We start from the raw sequence: 17,656 nt of genomic DNA on the forward strand, positions 1-17,656 counted from the left end.
AACTCACTTTATGTGTCTCACAAACAGATTGTAGATAGACACTAGATAAATACAGAAAGTAGCAACCTGTACAGACTATTTTCTTAATTTCTTTTTGGCTTATAAATAAATAAAGAGTCTTCAAAGTAACTTCAGATGGTAAAATCCTAAAATATTTAATTTACCTACTAATTTATTTAAAATAAGGCGAATGCAGCTAATCAGCAATTAATCTCCTGTCAATTGATTAATGTTAAAACTTAATATTAATGCTGCTCTGATGTGATAGATGCATGATATCCGTGTGCAGTTAAGACCTTTATGATCATGAAATAATAATAATCACACAATGAAGATAAACAGGTCCGTTGTCTGTATTTGATAAGTTTTATTCAGGGACAATCGAAATGTCTCGCATGGAAAAGTCAGAGCAGAGATAATCTTAACATCCTAAACTCACAGTCAAAGTAAAGACTTTCCTACTTCAGCCTCGTTAAAATCAAATGTAAGTGAACTCGTCAATATAAAACAATAAAAAAATAAAAATCAAACTCCAGGTTTCCCTCGTCACCAGATGCAGCACGTGGTTTGCTACGGTTTTATTTTATAGCCAAAACAATAAAACAGCTGTTGCACATAGAAAACCAAACAGGATGTATGTTGAGATTCACCTGCTAATTAATAAAACCTGTTAATGGATTAAGTGAGATGCCATAATCTGGTTCACGTTAACAAATGACTGAAGTTAGATGAAGAATCTGATGATGTGTTCAAGGCTCGTGGGAAATGTAATAATCCGATTAACAGTATAGACTTTACATTCAGTTTTTTTCAAGTAGAACAAAGGAAACCTCACAGAGTAGTCACGTTATAATCAGCGACCAGGGATGATTCATTTAAAATGAGGCTCAGATTAACATCCCATAAATATTAAGGTCAGGTTAGAATTTTAGTTTAATTGATTTCTGGACGTTAGCTTTAATTTCAGACACTTTGGTTTACGCAGGTAGATCCCAGATATTTACTTTACTACAGAATCAAAAGCTGTTCATTTGTTTCAAAGTAAACACATCGTAAACCGTCCCGTACACTTTAAAGTCCCCATGAAACCAAATTTAAAGTTTAATAGTTCTTTTATGATGCACCAGCATCTGGCCCTTTAATTTAGTTGACGACTCATCCTGCACTAGGGGGGCGTGAACTCATTTTTAGCTCCGCCCTCGTTCCCGTGTCCCTCCAATCAGAGCAGATTGGACTCTTTCCCAAGGGCAGCAGCCTCCCTCACAAAAAATGAGTAAATGGGACGTTTCATGGGGTCTTTAATGGACACGGATGGTCGTCTCCTGGAACATGGACATTTAATTCCTTGCAAATTACATAAGAAGGTTGTTTAAAATGCTAAGTGTTAGAATTCTTTTAGGAATAAAAAATTTACTGCAACAAAGAAAGTCATATCCAATCATTTTTAATTATTTTTTATATGCAACCACCTGAAATCATTATCTCCCTCCCATTCTCAGCTGCAGACACACTGAAATGTCCCGTATAGCTTTAATGAGACGACCATCCACACCGTACGGACTCCAGACTCTCCCCAGTTTAAATATATACACAGTTTTGTCCATTTCTGACATTTTACTTTGAAACAAACAGGAAATTTCATGAGGGAAACCTTTATAGGAGAGCACCTGAAGTAGGAACATCGTACAAAAATCAAACCCAGAGCATCGCTGAGGACACACTGGAGGAAATTTGGCAACTTGTTTCAAATTAAAGGCGTTAAAGGGTTAAAGACACCGAGAGCTGCTTTTACTTACAAAATAATGGCCTCCAAACACACTGAGGACAGGACTTTAATATGGAACTTCATTGACATGGTGTTTATGACCAGGTCTGATTTTCTGCCACTAATCTTCACCCTCCTCCTCCTCCTCCTCCTCAGTGTGTGCAGGCCTCACTCAGACCATTGAAAACAGACACAGTTACAGTCTGGACAGGCTCGAACATTCAGCTTCATACGCTTGTTATCGCATCAGCTACACAACTGTACTCTTAAACCTGCACTGGAAAAAAACAAAACACGTATTTATATATAAAAACCGACGGGCTTCAGTCATCATAGAGTGAGAAACATTAATGATTCACGGCTGGGAATCAGATTTAAACGGCAGGCGGTATCTAAAATGCTTTCTAAAGTCGGACGGACCAGAGGAAATAAGTTCCGGTAGAAAAAAAGACCACATGCATATTAAATATATTTGTTAATAGGTTATAAACGGGACAGCTGGCAGTTTAGAAAGGTAACAAATAAAATGGTTGAAAACATTCAAATGAATTAATAGAAAAAAAATAATTTGATGCGAGATGACACCATATTAACATCTCTATTTGGTACAGGGTTTTATTCAGTAATGGGCTTTACACTTAGATGGATATTAGTACGCAGCAGGATCTGCTTGTGTTCTGATGGAACTGTTTCATCCTAGCTGTTAGTCATCGATCAGCCATGATGGAAGCCTTAGCCTTAGCCTCCTTAAGATAGCTTAAAATCTGTCTTGTGTTGGCTAGCTAACAAATAGCTAGCTAATATTAGCCTTAGCCTCCCAAAGGTATTTTATAATCCATCTTGCGTTGGCTAGCTAACAAACAGCTAGCTAATATTAGCCTTAGCCTCCCTAAGCTAGCTCAAAATCCATCTTGTGTTGGCAAGCTAACGTATAGCTAGCTAATATTAGCTGAAGCTTCCCTAAACTATCTTAAAATCCGTCTTGTGTTGGCTAGCTGTCAAACAGCTATCTAATATTAGCCTTAGCCTCCTTAAAATAGCTTAAAATCTGTCTTGTGTTGTCTAGCTAATGGATAGCTAGCTAACAAATTATGCAAAGTCTGCAAAATGCATGATCTATGTTTGTTTTATTTGGTAATGAGTCTACAGAAAAACAACAAGAACAGCTAATTAAGGAAAATACCGCCATGACCCGTTTGGAACTCGCATTATTATCTATTTTACTTAATCTGATCAAGTCATTTAGTTTTAAGTTTAATAAAATTCCCAACAGCCTCATCCTTTTATTATCCCATTAGCATGCTAAACAGTTAGCTTTCTAGACCCCAACTGTTGCCAAGCAGTGGTTCTCTTGTGACTTTTGGCTGATGTTACAACTGGAAGATTCAATAATTCACATAACAGTTAACGTTTGGAAACTTCTGGTTAAAGCTAAGACTTCCAACATGGCGGCACAGTTGGGTGCCTGATGACTCGTGAGCACAGCGTAGGACGAAAGAAAACTCCAAACCAGCTCATGCACTTCTCAGGATGTTGTGTTTTCTCTCCAGATAATGTACACTTTCTTATTTCAACTTGTATTCTTGAATTTACCAAGACAGGGACCAGTCTGATGTCTCACAGTTTAGATGGAGGAGATTAATTTGGCTGGAAATCATCTAGATTACTCGATTATACTTTTAAAGTCCACTATTGCTACAACTTTTACACAGACCGGATATTATTGTTTGTTAAATATATTAGGTATTAATCAGATTATTGCAGCACACCGTCCCAGTATCATTAAATATCAAAACACTGACTCTGTAGTGGCGTCACTAAAATAACGTCCACAGCTGTTAACATGTGTGCAGGCTAAACCGGCTCACAGGCTGCACTACGACAGATCAATGCACGAATCCACGTTACTTCAGTTTGCTACAGGTAAGTAGTAGGAGCTCCAGTTACTGCTCCACTACAGGTGTAAACTAACACACACTGTCCAGGTGCTACATAGTCGGTAGGAGCTCAACAAACTTCACGGATTATACCCATCTGTAGTTTTAAATAATAACTGGAACCATTAATTAAGTTTTTTTTGTTCACATCATAAAAGTGCTTTACAGGAAACTTAATGTTAAAAAATAAGAGTTAAACAGTCCTGATAATCTGTCTTTGATTCTGATCTAAGGTGGAGGAAGCCATCGTGATCCAGTTCAGCGAATATGATGCGTTCATGGTCCGCTAGCTCCTGGTTCTGTTTGGATGCATAGCTGGCTTTGTAGGTGTTTGTGTTAATTATTGGCAGTAAGTTGCAGGAGCACCCGTCCTCCAAGCAGACGATAATCAATCTAAAACAAAAGTAATCCAAGGATCGACCCAATCGCTCAGATCTTCACTAAAACCTTAAAATCTGGTCAAGGACGCGCTCATTTTATGGGCTGACATCTTTAAATGTGAAAGTTTGGTTTGTATATCTATCCTGCGTCCTCTACGTTAGACATCTTGGTGTGAGGAAGATCAGCATTTTGGATTTAGGCCTTGAATTACCATCTGTCCAGGACAAAGTAGGAGCAGCCAGGGATCCATGGGGTCCACAGCTGCCTTGGTTTGTCTGCAAGGGGGTCTAGTTGTCAACCAGACAAACCAGATGCTACGTTACATTTGGTCAATCGTCCTCGGGCTGTAAAAGGACGGGTACTTTAAAAAAAAAATACTTTGATTGGATTGGATCAACAACCTCAACCAATTGGATGCAGCTGCTGCAGTGTGGAGCATGTGGTTAGCATGTTGGTAGACAAGTCTTTCTCATAAAAGAGACACCCAGCGTTGGTTGAACCTCAGGATACTGATATCTTGAGTGTTGTGTGATCTCGTGAATCTTGCCTGGAGTTGGGAAACCAAGATTTGAGGGAAGGGGTTTGTACGTTTGTTGGGTCAGATGGCTTCGCTCCACCTTTTAATCCATCCAACAGTTGGTGTCCTGATCCACCTGTGGGATTTTTATCGTCTTTATTCCGTCACGGATCTAATTTAAAAGGCATAATGGTTTATTTATACTGGGGCCAACCGTAAGAACATGCAGGTCAGTCGACTGTTAGTAACAAACACTCTTCAGCTCGCTACTCTACATTTACAAATACTCCGTTTGCAGATTTCTCAAACACCCTAAGATCTACGTTTTTTACATTAAAATAATAATAATAATAATAATAATCCAGCATCCTTTTGTATTAAATAGAGAATATCTAAGTGGGATGCAGCACACGGGCTTTTGGCACCTTAAGAGGAAATGTCAGACTACGGGGATGGAAAAGGAGCGAATGGCGAACGAAACGAACACACACATCAAAATAGAAATATGTACACACAAATAATGATTTGATCTTTTGAAAATACTCCACCACCCCCCTCCCCCCACACACTCCCCACCCGTCCTTCCAGCTCACCTTTGTCTCATCCAGAGTCGCTCTCTCCTTCATCCATCATCATCATCATCACTTCCTTCCCGTTACCGCACACGTTAGTTTTCATTTAAGCCTTCTCTGCTACAAGTCTGACCTCCAACTAGACGCTCCGTTAATGTCCTTTCAACGCTGAAGTTGCCCTGAGGAAACGATCTCGGATCAGTCCAAACTGGAATTAGTCAAGTACAATACTGTAAGTAAGGGAGACGTTCTTCAGTCTGGTTCTTGGCCTGAATGTTCAAACCCTTCAGGTCTTCAGAACAAGAAACCTCTACGTGCATTAAGCTGATTGTTGGGTTGTCCAATTGTGTACAGGCTGACTGTGTTACCCCAAAATCAAATATCCCATCACTAAAATAATAAATAACCCTTTGGCCAGACGGTAAATGTGCAGAATTAATATCAAAAACTTTAGAACTGATCTCGATCAAAGTCACCGGGCAACTTCCTCCAATCATTTGCACCATTTGACGTCGTAGCTCCTTTTTGTTTTGCTTTTACTAAACACTAAACCATTTTGTGTCCCTTCAGCTGGACTTTTTTAAGCCAGGGACACAGAATGGCTCAAAGTCAAAGCAACCCTCGTGGTCTCAGTGGATACTCGGAGCAGATCGGTCGTTGCTCGTCGTCTTTTTGAGCCTGACGCCTCGTCGTATAGCCACCAGAAAGTCCTCCACCTCGCCGTACTCCGTCTCCTCCAGCAGCTCCGGAAGAGGCCGCCGCTCCCACTCTGACGCCCGGCCGCCGGGCTGCGGCGGTGGGGAGGGAGGGTCCGACCCCTCGCCCTGGTGCTGGATCTCCCAGGGGACGGACTTAGGCGACAACGGCGTGCTGGAGGGGCTCAGCGGCGTCCGCGGGGTGTTCCCTTCTTCTGACGCCGCTCTGCTGGGGAAACCCGGAAGTTCAGGCACAGTCGGGGTCTTGACCGGGATCATGGGGGGCTTGATGGGGATGGGGCCCAAGTTGAGGCCCCCAGAGGGTCGGCGCAAGTTGGGTTTGGAGGACGGTGTCCGTCGGATGGTAGCGACCCCCGGGGTGATGATGGCAGAGGGGTTTGAGGGCAGGCCGGCGGTGGAGGCGGGACGTTTGGACTGGAACATGCGGCGGTAGGACTGACTGATGTCGCTGTTCCTCGGGATGGTGGAGGATTTATCAAAGTCTGGAGACGACTGCTGCTCCCCGTCCTGATCTGCTCCCACAGAGTAGTAGTCACAGTCTGACACTGAGGAGAACAGAGAGATGTGAAGACACGTCAGTCTGCTGGGATTTAACTCAGTGACCGTGGTCCTGAACGCATCACGTGTTCACTTAAAGGACTGAAGCTTTTAGTTTAAACATTGGATTTATTGGAAATGTTCATTAAAATTTGATTTGATTCGTCCTCTGTGAGTTAATTAAGTCGACGTTAGAGGCGGCACATCAAAATCTGATCGGTACATTAAAAAATAATATGATCCCCAGCATTTCTACAGTAGAGAGCTGACAGAGGGATCAGCTGATGTTAGCGTTTTAAGATCTAATATGAAAATGAGACCAACTTGGCGTTTGCTTTGAGCTGAGACACAAAATAAAAGTCTCTGGATGCAGTAAGCTCCTTCTACAATATTTAGTTTTTTTAACTGTCTAGGATTTGTGCAAAACATTTTCCAATAAAGTTTCTGATTCTGACATTTTCCAATAAAGAGATGTTTGTCTTTCATGCACGGTTCCTAAACTGTTCTTCTATAATTAATAAGAGCCACCTTGTGACGGGATGGTGTCCTCTGAGCAGCAGGGGGTGTTGGTCTGGCTGCTGTAGCCGCTGGAGCCCTGCAGAGAGTCTCTGCTGGAGCCGTGGATGTCCAGCTGGAGGCCTCGGGCCAGAGCTTTGGCCAACTCCTCATGGGCCTCCCTGTCCACCTGTCAGGGTCAGGGGGGAGGGGGGGGGGGGGGTTCTGGTTATTTAATCAACGTCTTATAGCTCCGTCCTGCACTTGTAGAGTTTGTTGAAGATGTTTCAGGCTACTTTCATTCTAATAACCCGTTTATTTGAACCTGCTCTGACCTTGGGTGACGTCAGGGAGTGGATTCCTTTAACCCCGTGTGGCTCCTCCCCATGCATGCTGACATCAGCGCCCTGGTGGCTGCTGGGATCTGTAGTGTCTCTCCTGTCCTTGCTCCTCTTCAGGGTGTTGACCATGGGCTGGTCGTACGGGCCCGGTTTGGCCCAGTCCTGCACACGGAGACATCAGAGCAGACACATTAAAACATTAAAACATTAAAACATTAAAATATTAAAACATTAGAATCAGAGGAGGAGGAAACAAAAGACAACTTTAGATCCTCTAACGGTACGGTAGAGAAGTTAAACATTAGATTCATTGTACAGAAATATTTCTTAAAATAAAAATTAAATTCATTTGCATAAGGCACAGAGGTCTTTATAAACTATATTTAGTTCCTTGTAGGTTTTATATTTCTTTTATTTTGTGTTGTTACTAAGGGAGACCTGGAAAGTAAGAATTTCAGTTTATGGTCTGAACTAATGTAATAATAATAAAAATAATAATGTTCTTAATAATTAATAAAAATATACAAGATTTATATAGTATTACTATTATTATCAATAATATATATTATATATGAATATTACTATTATTCATACATTATTATTATAATTGTTATTCATAATTATAATAATAATCTCATATTTTATTTATTAGTATTTTTATTATTATTATTTTTATTTGTTTATTTATTTTACTATTTTACATCTATATTTCTTTTATTTATTAATTTTTTTTAAGTGTAACTGAGCTACTGAGACCATGAGACTTCCCTTGTGGATCTCTGAAGTCTGTCTAAATCTAAAACATCTTGAATCTTGAATTAAAAAGTCAAACATGAAATATTTTTTCAGTAGAGAGCTGAAAGATGTTTAAAGATTTAATTTTAAATGATGAAACATGTCATGCACCAAAGTATCAGATGTGTGAAACTGACCCTCATAGAAGAATAAGAAATAAAAGAAAAGAATAAAGGAGGAGCTGCAGGAATGAGCTGAGAGGACATCAAATCAGAAGGACGGGTGGGGGAGGAGGGACAGATGGGACAGATGGAGGAGAGTGTGGATCAAACCTTCCAGGACGGGACTCTGGACGACGGGATCGCTCCGAGCCCCGAGGGGCCGAGAGGCGGGAGCTCCGCCGGCTGGCCGAAGGCCGACTGAGACCACGGCCACGTGGGAGAGACGGACGAATAGGAGGGCGAGGACATGGGGGAGGTGGTGGTGGAGTAGGTGAAGTATGGAGGGTGGAGGTGGGTGTCCTGGGCTCCGGGCAGACAGAGGGCAGCATGATGGTCAAAGCCGTTTGACAACTGAAGGCGAGTGGATGGAGGAGAGACACAGAATTAAAGACGATGGTTCATGAGTGGATGTGGAAAAAGCTGACGCTGGAGGACAAGGAGCTAGAGGAGGACAGGGAGGACAAGGAGCTAGAGGAGGACAGGGAGGACAAGGAGCTACAGGAGGACAGGGAGGACAAGGAGCTACAGGAAGACAAGGAGCTACAGGAAGACAAGGAGCTACAGGAAGACAGGGAGGACAAGGAGCTAGAGGAGGACAAGGAGCTAGAGGAGGACAAGGAGCTACAGGAGGACAAGGAGCTACAGGAGGACAAGGAGCTGCAGGAAGACAAGGAGGACAGGGAGCTACAGGAAGACAAGGAGCTACAGGAAGACAGGGAGGACAAGGAGCTACAGGAAGACAAGGAGCTACAGGAAGACATTTTATAATTTAAAAATGGTTCATATTTTTATGTTAGTTGCATTTATGGATTTAGTTTTATATTATTTATTATTATTATTTTATTACTTCATACAGAGACTTTTTTCCTTTAGTTTCCTTCAGAATTTTCTACATTTCTGCATAAGTGTGTGTGTGTGTGTGTTTCCAGACGTAGACGTTCACCTGTTGCTGCCCGGAGCTGGGCTCAAGGTGTGAGGGTGAGGAAGAGGAGGAGGAGGAGGAGGAAGAGGAGGGCTCCTCACTGACAGACTGACGGGATAAAGCAGAGACACACGACTGCAGCAGAGGAAGGAAAGCCATGCAGAGCACGCACATGGAAACACAGGCAGCAGTTCACAGAGAGAGGAAGAGGAAGAGGAGGAAGAGGAGGAAGAGGACGAAGACAAGGGAGGAAGAGGAAGCAGGACAGAGGTTAGTTCTAACAGCAAGCAGAGGAAGAGCTCAGTGAAGCAGCAGCAGGTGGAAAGGAAATGATTCACCACTAGAGATGCTGTGGTGCTGTGAGGAGCCCTTTGGTCCAGGTCCTCACATCAAGGATGAAGACATTATAAATTAAACATCTTTTGGTTCTGGACGTGGACAAGGATGCTGAGGGACGGTGACGGAGCTGCTGTATCCTAGCAACCTGACAGCCGCATCCTCAGACGCCACATACATGTTTAGTTGTTGTTTTTCTCTACTGACCTGCAGCGTCTCCGGGGGCATCGGTGAAGGGGACTTGGACTGGAAGGCGTCCTGGGAGATGAAGCCGGAGTCGTGGGAGGAGACCGACGAGAGGCGGGGGGGCATCTGCTGGGGCAGCACCGAGGAGGAGGAGGAGGAGGAGGCGCGGTAGCGGAAGTGGGAGGTGGGGGAGTGGCAGTGTGAGCCGCTGGAGCGGGAGTCGCTGCTGTTCACGCTGTTCAGGCTGCTGCAAGCGGAGGAGGGGGGGGGGGGGTAAATGTTGAGAGAAGAGACTCAAAATGATTTTAATGACATGTCTCCTCTTTAAACGTGAAGGAGCCAGGAGGCGCAGTTCCAGGTGTGAACCACGAGGAGGCAGCAGAGCTCAGATGTAGGAGGTTTGTTGGGGAGGGGTAACTAACCTACACATGCTGGACTTCCTGGATACGGTGGTGCTTGGCGACGAGGGCGGAGTTTGGTAAGACCAGGTGCACTCAGAGCCCTTCAGGTCCACGATTACCTGGAGAGGAAGAAACATGATGATTGAATCATCATTTAGTGGTTTCTGTTCTCATCTGGAGCAGTTAGAGTCTGGTTAAAACACAAACTACTATTATTTAATCAGGATTTATAGTGGAAGGCACCGGGTGGAGGGAGCACTGAGAAGAGTCTTTAATTCCTCACAGGCTGAAATTTAAAACAGTTTTTTATTTACCATTTAGTGTATGGATTTATGAGTAGAACCAATGTTATTCAAGGACTACATAGAATAGTCAGTAGGTCCAAGAAGTGTTTTTAAAAAAAAGAAAAGTCGACTGGACGTGTAGTTCTAAGGGACTGGTAGGAAGTCTGAGGTTTAAATAGGAGACTCTGTGGGTTATACCCATCAGAAACCAGCTTGTTTGTGTAAACAACCAGAAACTGGTGCAGTTAATGTCCATTAACGGACAGATTCTTACCTGTCTTTGGGAAAGAGGACAAGGACAAACAGTCCCCTCTCAACGACAGGTAAGCAGCTAACCTAGTTTCCTATTTAAACCTCAAACTTTCTCTAGAACTGAAGAAGCTACTCGGATGAAACGTCTTCTCAAAAAACTCTACAAGTCCAGTTGCCTTTTTAAACCTTTTTGTTTTGTATAAACCATGACCTGGATGACTGAGAACCTTCACAGACAACAGTAGGAGACATCAGTCGAGGCATTTTTAAAATGATCGGCTCTGATCTGTGTCGGACTTCAGCCAAGTCTGACCCTTTATAGACCAAAAACCACGTCCCTGAAGCATCAAAGCTGCTTCTTCTTCTTCTGTTTTAGTGGTAACTGGCATCAAAGCTGCCACATATCGAAGAAGAAGAACTAAAATCGTGTGAATAAACACATTTAGTCCATTTCAGAGCAGATCTGAATATTAAAAGATCAGTATCAGATCAGGGGGCAAAAGAAAACTTGATCGGGACATCACTACTTGTTATTAAGTAAATTATGATGTTCGAGGTCTAGAATAATAATAACGATATTTAAGGTTTGACTTTGCTCCAGAGGAGACTCAAATAAACTAAAAGAACCACCCTGAAATGTACAAACAGTCTTCCTGCCTCTTAAGAAACACGTTCCAGCTGCTTTAGTGACACAACTATTCATCATTTTTCAATTAATTTCCCAGAGTCTGTGGCATCCGAACCTCAGAAACCTCACAGATGTTGAACTTACTAAAGTCTGTCCCAAAGAAAAGCAGCAAATCTTCACATCTGAGAATCTTAAACCAGAATAGTTCTGTTCTGGTTTGATGAATGTGATGAATAAAGAGATTTTTAAATGACAACGTTTATTGCAGATTCACTTTCTGCAAATCAAATGCTCTCAAGCTTCAGAATAACACCACAGCGTATTTTAAAAAGTGTTTTAGAAGAAGTAGGAGGATGTGATGTGAGAGCAGGCTGAAGAAAGAGCAGACATACAGTACAAGAGGATAAAGTTAAACGTCTTTATGCTAATAGTCAGTCAGGTGTTTGACGAGATGCCGTACCTGCTCGCTGGAGGCGGGCAGCTTGTGTGGGTCCATGGTGAGCGTCTTCAGGTCGTCCGTCAGGGTCTGGAGGTGAGTGATCTCACCCAGCATGGACATCTCCTCCTCCTGACACACACACAAACATCCACAACCATGAAGCTGATGCTCTATGTCTCCATTCAATGAGAAAACTACAAACTCTTCAGATCTAGAGGTGTTTTTTTGTTTTTGTTTTGTCCATTTCCAAATCCTCTCCTATCTTATTTCTGTTCTTTTTCCCCCTGAGTGGTTTAGATAGATAAATAGATTGATCGTTATTGTCAGATAAAATGCACATATGAACGAAATTTCGTAAAAAGACCTCATTTGTTATCAGACAGCACCACCTGGTGGACACTTTATGAACTGCACCGGGTGATGGTGACACACGGAAGCTAGAATAAGAAGAGGTGTTTGGACGTGCACAGAGTCTGGACGCGTCACTGACCACGACGGGACGCAGCATGGAGACAAAGCAGCAGAAGCGACTCCTCTCCTCCACCAGGGCCTTCCTCACCGCCTGCTTCTCCGTCTCCTCCAGCAGGAGGTACTTATCGCTGACGTCCTGCATGGCGCTGTCCAGCTGAGGCTGCAGGTCTCCTCGGCCTGGACACGCACAAAGACACACACAACCTTAGGAATCACACAGCCACGCTGGAAATATGAAAAACGAATAAATTTAACCTCTCTGAAAACTCCAAGAGGTTCATTTTACCAAAATTTAGCTAAGAATTAAACTAAGAAGCTACTGCAAGAAAAAAATGTATGATTTAATCTATTTTCTGTAATTTATTTAATTTTCAAGTAAAAAAAAATACCATATTATATAATGTTTATCTAGATTACATACAGTTTGTTATATTTTCTTGGGGAATAATCATTTAAATCTAATTTTAATTGCATTAAAGGGGCATAAAAAATACCACAATGTACGAAAGTAATAATATATATAAAAAAATAGTGCAGATTTGAAATATAAAACTAAAACAACCTCCAAATGATTAAATTTCATGGTTTGTTTTTCCCCCCTCTGACGAGGACGTGACCTCCACATTTGTTTTTCTCGTTGATGAAATTTAATCTTGTTCTGTTGGTGGTAGTTTGGAGTTGGAAACACCGAAGGAGAAATAAAGGAGGACGATCTGACTTCAGTCAAACCACAGAGAGATCATCACTTCAAAACTAAAGTGGAACCATTAAACCACATGAAAGAAGAAACAAGAGACCGCTGGTATTCAGTTAAAACAAACCGTTATTAATCATCTTTGATATCTGGATTACGTAATAACCACATGAAGAAATGACAGCTCTGCTTTGTTTACATGTTTCATAAGAGACTCTGGGACACATGGGACCTCATTCCTTTGGTGGTGTGAACACTGATCTGGTCTCTAGAGTCCAGGTTAAACAGGTCCAGGTGTGAACACTGATCTGGTCTCTAGAGTCCAGGTTAAACAGGTCCAGGTGTGAACACTGATCTGGTGTCAGTCCACATGTGGAGGTGGTCTGGGACACATGTGACCTCCTTCCTTTGGTAGTGTGAACACACAATGAGTCCTGGGTCACATTAAAGACCACCTACTCAACAGGGCTGATCTGAGGAAGAGGAGTTTAACTCCTTCATTCAACCACTAGTAGAAATGATCACATGAATCAGTGATGTCTGTTCATTAGTAATGAGAGCCTTTTAAAAGATTCTGGTCTTGGAGCTGAGAAACAAACTAAACTAGAAACTAATCTGAACTAGAATCAACTTCCCTCCCTTCCTTCCTTTCCTCATTTTTTCTTTCCTGCCTACCTTCCTTTTTTCCTTCCTTCCCTCCTTCCATCTTTCCTTCCGCCGAAATTTCAACGAAGACGAATCATACTAATGTTCTTATCTCTGAACTTCCTCAGTTAACCTTGTTGTGTTCCATCTTTATTGATCCAAAACAATCAACCTGAAAACTGCGGAGATGGAGAAGCAGCCGGAAATACTAAAGCAGAAACACGCTACCACCAAGTGGACCAATCACAGCTCTTGTGGTCTGCGTTGCCGTGACGCATAGTTACTTTTCTGGGGAGGTGCACGTCATTAAGAATCATTAAAACCCCATCAGAGAGTCGCTCTGTTGCTCTGGGCGACATGAAGGAACCATTAGCAATGGAGGTGGATTAATCTGCCACAGAAACTAGTCCCCAGTAAAAGGTAGACGTCTGCTCCAGCGTCCTGCAGCCTCGTTCAGACATAATGTGGAATAACTGCATCATTGTCTGTTGACAATAACAGAGTTAAAAAGAGCCTGTCGCAATTTTCCAGAGCTCAAAGTGACACTCAGTTTAGACCACATCACACTTCAGCAGCTAATTTCATTACTGACGGCCATTTTTATTTATTTATTTATTTTTTTGGTTGTGCGGTGGAGTTTTTCCTCTTTGAGACCATCTCTCTTGGTAATCCCATCTCCTGCATTTGAGGACAGACACAAACATGCAATTAAAGTTCCTCTTTCCTCCAGCGAGAGCCGAGGCTGGGCCCTGTGGTCGGACCGACAGACGGGAGAAGAACGCCGCATCGTCTCTGCTGCTGAACTTTTCCAGGCAGACGCTTCGGTGATAAAGAGAGAGGGAGAGAGAGATGGTGGAGAGGACGTCCCGAGGCAGGAATGTTTCCCACAGGATTCAAGAACCACGACGCAGAGAGCAGAGGATCCGTCTCCTCCACCAACATTACGCATCACTTCATTCTATATGTCCTCTTTTTGTCCTTTACGTCAAACCGAAACCGAATCAGATGCACGCGTTTACACCCAAGCATCATATAAATGTGTAGTTTACTGATGAAGAGGAGCATCGCATCGACTGGAAATAGAAGAGGAAGAAGGAAGAGGAGAAAGTGGAACATGAGGTGGAGATAGGAGGGTAAGATGATGGAGAAGATGAAGAGCAAGAAGAATTAGAAGTAGAAGAAGGAGAAAGGGGAGGAAGATGAAAAGGGGGATGAGTAAGAGCAGAAGGAGAAGATGAAGAAGAAAGGAAGAAAAGGAGAGCAAGAAGAAAAAGAAGAAGAAGAAGAAAATGAGGAGCAGTGATAGAAGGAGGTGTGGAAGAGAATGAAAGAGGAGGAGGAAGAAAGAGGAGAATATGATGAAGAGCAGGGGGACAAGGAGGAGAAGAAGGAGAAGGAGAGGATAGAAGGAGGAGGAGAAGAAGATGAAAAAGGATGAAGAGGAAAGGGACAATGAAGTAGAAGAGTAGGAAGAAAAGTAGGCAGGAGGAGAAGAAGATGATGAAGAAAGAGAGGAGGAAAAGGACAAGAAGAAGGAGAAGGACAAAGGAGGAGGAGGAGGAGGAGGAGGAGGAGAGGAAGAAAGGCTGGCTTCCAGCTTGGTTCATCTTTTCATCTGTTTTTCTACGTATTTGGTTTTAATCCTGTTATTAAACCTGTTCCAGTCGTCCCATAAAGAAGACAGCTCTGTCAGTGTGTGGTCTTCTCTCTATGTTTCTCTCATTCCATTAATCCTAACTCATCTCTTTCTGACTCCATCTCCCCTCCCTCTTTCCGATTACATTCATTTCATTCCAACACAAGCTTCTTCTCCTCCTCCTCCTCCTCCTATCTTTCCCTCTTTCAACCCTCTCCACGTCTCCTCTTCTCTCGTGACATTCATACCAGTGCAGTAGGGAGTTTCCTAATCTGGGAGAGCCCTGAGAGTGACTGAAGCAGCAGCAGCAGCTCAGACCACATCTGAGGTTCCTCAGGGTTCAGCCCCGGGTCCTGTTGGTTTTGTGTTAGAGGCTCAGTTCAAAGCTGGAAGCCTCCGAGTGTTTTTGTCGGCGGCAGCAGCAGCAACAAAGTTTTTGTTTCCAGTCATAATACGGCTGGATTTACTCCGATGACTCAGACTGGAACTGCTTGTTCTAAAAGCAGGGACTGTTTGTGTGTTTACTCCTGGTTCTTCTCTGCTCTGTGGCCAGAACAAAGCAGTAATATTGATATTACCCCCTCCCCGCACTAATGCTACTGTACTGCTAAGCTATCCTCCCTGTTAAACACTAATACTGATACACAAAGCTATTCTAAGGAATGATTAATGGACTGATTAGTCAATCAACGCAATATTTTACAAGAATTGAGTTAGCTAATAGCCAACTGCCAAGCTAGCAGCTATATTAGACTGTAATAAGGCTAAACGCTAACATCCAAAGCCATGCTAAACAGCTGATGCTCAGTTCAAAGTCCATCTGAGGCATTAAAACGGTCAGATTTATGTTTAACTCAGTTCAATTTCTATAAACAGATACCGTCATGGTTTATATGCAGAATCTGGAGGAACAAGATTTCAGGTTTCTGTTTGTAGTCTTGTCTCTAGACCTACTGACCAGTCACGTCTGAGCGGGCTTCAGTTTCATGCAGGTGAGCAGTATTTTTAAAACCTGCATACCATCAAGTCCCAACTCCACTCTAGTGTTGAGGGTTGATAATGGGATCGTGAGCAATAAGCAGTCTGGAGGGTTATTATCTGACGTCTGGAAATCTGTTGGTAACACCGGAGTCATGGCGTTCCCAGATTTGATCTCGTCGTATAAAATAAAATACGTCAAAATCACAATTCAACAGGTCATTTCATCCGGTTGTGTCCCAGACTTCATGATTTCATCCATCCAATAGTTATTGAGATATTTCCATCTGTCTCAAAGTTGTGGACCGACCGGCATCCTCAGCAACATGCTAATATTTATTGTGTCCAGCTTGTAGTTTGAAACGATCTGAGCTCTGGGAATTTGTGACGAACATTTTACATTGATTCATTGAGAAAATAACCAACTGATTAATTGATGTTTCAACCGATAAACGAAAACAATATTATTGGATAGTCCTCTAACCAATCAGAGACATTTAATTGTCTTTGACTACTGTTACGCTTCTGTCCATCTTCACGTTATGCCCCGCCCCCAAATGATCTGATTGGCCCAGCAGATCTTTGCAGGAGCAGAATCAGTTCCCAACGGTGAGACTCCAGAACTTTCCACCAAAGAACTTGTAGGCGGGGAAATTGGTCAACAAATGTTTTCATAAAGAAGACTATTTTGCTTTTAGAAATTACACCTATTCTTTACAAACTAACTCTTTCGTATCTATGAGACTTTTCTTGTTACGTATCATCCGACACGTTGTTGCCGAGTTGTCAGATTTATCAGCGTCGTCAGTTTCAGGGTCATGTTTTACTGAACAGGCCAAAGAAACAGTCTCTCTGAACACTAGCTCATTGTCTTGGTTGCGTTCAGACTCTCACACAAACATCTGCGCACTGTGGGAACATTTCTCGGCTGACCACAGTGGGCTGTGTTTGATATATTTCCACGCTGCATTGTTGTCAAAAAGTGTCCCAGTTAATTCCCTCATTTAAATATCTGACATATTAAAACCACACACGGAGCAAACCCTGGAGACAACGGCAGGAAGACACAAATCATCTGAGCTTTGCCAAACAAAACAGGGCGTGAACAACAACTTACCAAATACATCAGCTGGACGGAGCAGAGCATGATGGGATGCCAAGAGAAGAGATGGAGGCAGTTTGTTGGAAAAAAAGAAAAAACAACATGTTTGATATTAACTTTTATCCGAATATTATTTAAAACCCAACCAGTGAGTCTCTGCAGAACATACAAACCTTTCTTGGCTTTCTTCTGCAGCTTCAGAGTGTCGGACGATCTCTTCTTGATCTCCTGACGGGCCTTCTTGTACTCTGTGCAGGAACAGAAACAGAAATGCTCCGTGAACAGAGTCAGAACAGAGCAACACGCATACTTTATAGGTATTTTTTGTTTGTTTGTGTGTTTGCGTGATACCTTTGGCATGGTCTTTGTCCAGAGTGTTGGCTACTCTCTTCCACTCCTCCATCTGCTCCTGTAGAGGGTTGATCAGACAGTCCAGAAACACCCTGCAAACACGCACAGACACAC

At 42.7% G+C, this 17,656-nt stretch overlaps 1 protein-coding gene across 1 annotated transcript in view; it reads right to left on the reverse strand.

The window, feature by feature from the left end:
- Window positions 1–199: 199 nt before the first annotated feature.
- Window positions 200–17,656, reverse strand: part of LOC311501546 (protein MTSS 1-like) — a 51,027-nt gene continuing 33,570 nt past the window's right edge. The window contains exons 5-16 of the mRNA XM_084563428.1: window positions 17,543–17,634; window positions 17,365–17,439; window positions 17,207–17,218; window positions 12,156–12,313; window positions 11,687–11,794; window positions 10,084–10,181; window positions 9,683–9,908; window positions 8,329–8,568; window positions 7,256–7,423; window positions 6,954–7,110; window positions 5,194–6,433; window positions 200–2,042 (exon numbers count right to left, since the gene is read on the reverse strand). Of these exons, the coding sequence (XP_084419554.1) occupies window positions 5,802–6,433; window positions 6,954–7,110; window positions 7,256–7,423; window positions 8,329–8,568; window positions 9,683–9,908; window positions 10,084–10,181; window positions 11,687–11,794; window positions 12,156–12,313; window positions 17,207–17,218; window positions 17,365–17,439; window positions 17,543–17,634 (1,966 nt within the window). The 3' untranslated portion in view covers window positions 200–2,042; window positions 5,194–5,801. The remainder of the gene's footprint in view (window positions 2,043–5,193; window positions 6,434–6,953; window positions 7,111–7,255; window positions 7,424–8,328; window positions 8,569–9,682; window positions 9,909–10,083; window positions 10,182–11,686; window positions 11,795–12,155; window positions 12,314–17,206; window positions 17,219–17,364; window positions 17,440–17,542; window positions 17,635–17,656) is intronic.

The sequence above is a fragment of the Chelon labrosus genome (genome assembly GCF_963514085.1).
Source record: "Chelon labrosus genome assembly, chromosome: 16".
Taxonomy (NCBI): domain Eukaryota; kingdom Metazoa; phylum Chordata; class Actinopteri; order Mugiliformes; family Mugilidae; genus Chelon; species Chelon labrosus.